Genomic DNA, 971 nt, shown 5'->3' on the forward strand with positions numbered 1-971 from the left:
GTAACTAAAATTTCGGGACAAGTTAATAAGAGTAATTATGTATTATTCTGAATATATATAAAAAAAAAAAAAAGTTAAGTACATTAATGGTTATTTAATAATTTTTTAAAAGTACAATTTATTGGAATCCAAATCAAGATTTTGTAGATCTAACTAAATTCAGATTTTTTTTTGTTTGTATAAAACACCAAAATCTCCTGCCCCCCTTTTGTTTTCTATACTTATCTTCTTTCCAATATGACTCTCTCATTCATCAACATTTTTATTGATCACTCCTTTTGACCTTTCGTTAGCAAAAAAATGTATCTTCTCCCAAAAGTTTGAGGTACATGTTATTAACAAACTCCCTCTTAATTCTCCATCACTGCAAGTTCACTGTGCGTCGAAAAAAGAACTTGGAAAGAAATATCTTGCCATAGACGAAGACTTTAATTGGTCGTTTTGCGAGTCATTTCTCGATCGAGCTTTGTACTTTTGTCATTGTAGATGATGAAATTTTATTAAAAGTAAATTCACAAGAAATTCGAATTATATTAAATCCAAGGTATATTAGTCCGAACAAATATTATGGGCTAATATAATTGGATTAATTGCTTAAGTCCAATTGGTATGGATTTAATTGAAAGACCAATTCAATTGGGCTAGCTAGTCTATCTTGTCGGACTTCACATGATGAGCCCACTCTATTAGCCCAAGGTCCATGCCACGTGTCAAATGACGTGGGCGCGCCAAGTCAAGTCAAGGACCAATAAAATCATGCCACATGCATGTTGACGCAAAGACATGTCAAGTCAATAGAAGAACCAATCAAATGTTGCCAAGTGTTCAAATGACATAGTTCAACCAATCATATACAAACCCTAGCTCTCCCCCCGCAACTATAAATAGGGGTCTTCGCCAAAGCCAAGAGGAGGAGAAGAAAAAATACACCAGAGAAGCTCTCGGCCGCAAGTCTTCCGCATACTAAGAAG

General features: G+C 34.6%; 1 protein-coding gene across 1 annotated transcript in view; it reads left to right on the forward strand.

The window, feature by feature from the left end:
- Positions 1–262: 262 nt before the first annotated feature.
- LOC132061593 (S-protein homolog 5-like) overlaps positions 263–971 on the forward strand; it is a gene marked incomplete at its 5' end in the record, with an annotated part of 1,769 nt that continues 1,060 nt past the window's right edge. The window contains one exon of the mRNA XM_059454371.1: positions 263–468. Coding sequence (XP_059310354.1) covers positions 263–468 — 206 coding nt within the window. The remainder of the gene's footprint in view (positions 469–971) is intronic.

This window comes from Lycium ferocissimum, chromosome 1 (assembly GCF_029784015.1).
Source record: "Lycium ferocissimum isolate CSIRO_LF1 chromosome 1, AGI_CSIRO_Lferr_CH_V1, whole genome shotgun sequence".
NCBI lineage: Eukaryota > Viridiplantae > Streptophyta > Magnoliopsida > Solanales > Solanaceae > Lycium > Lycium ferocissimum.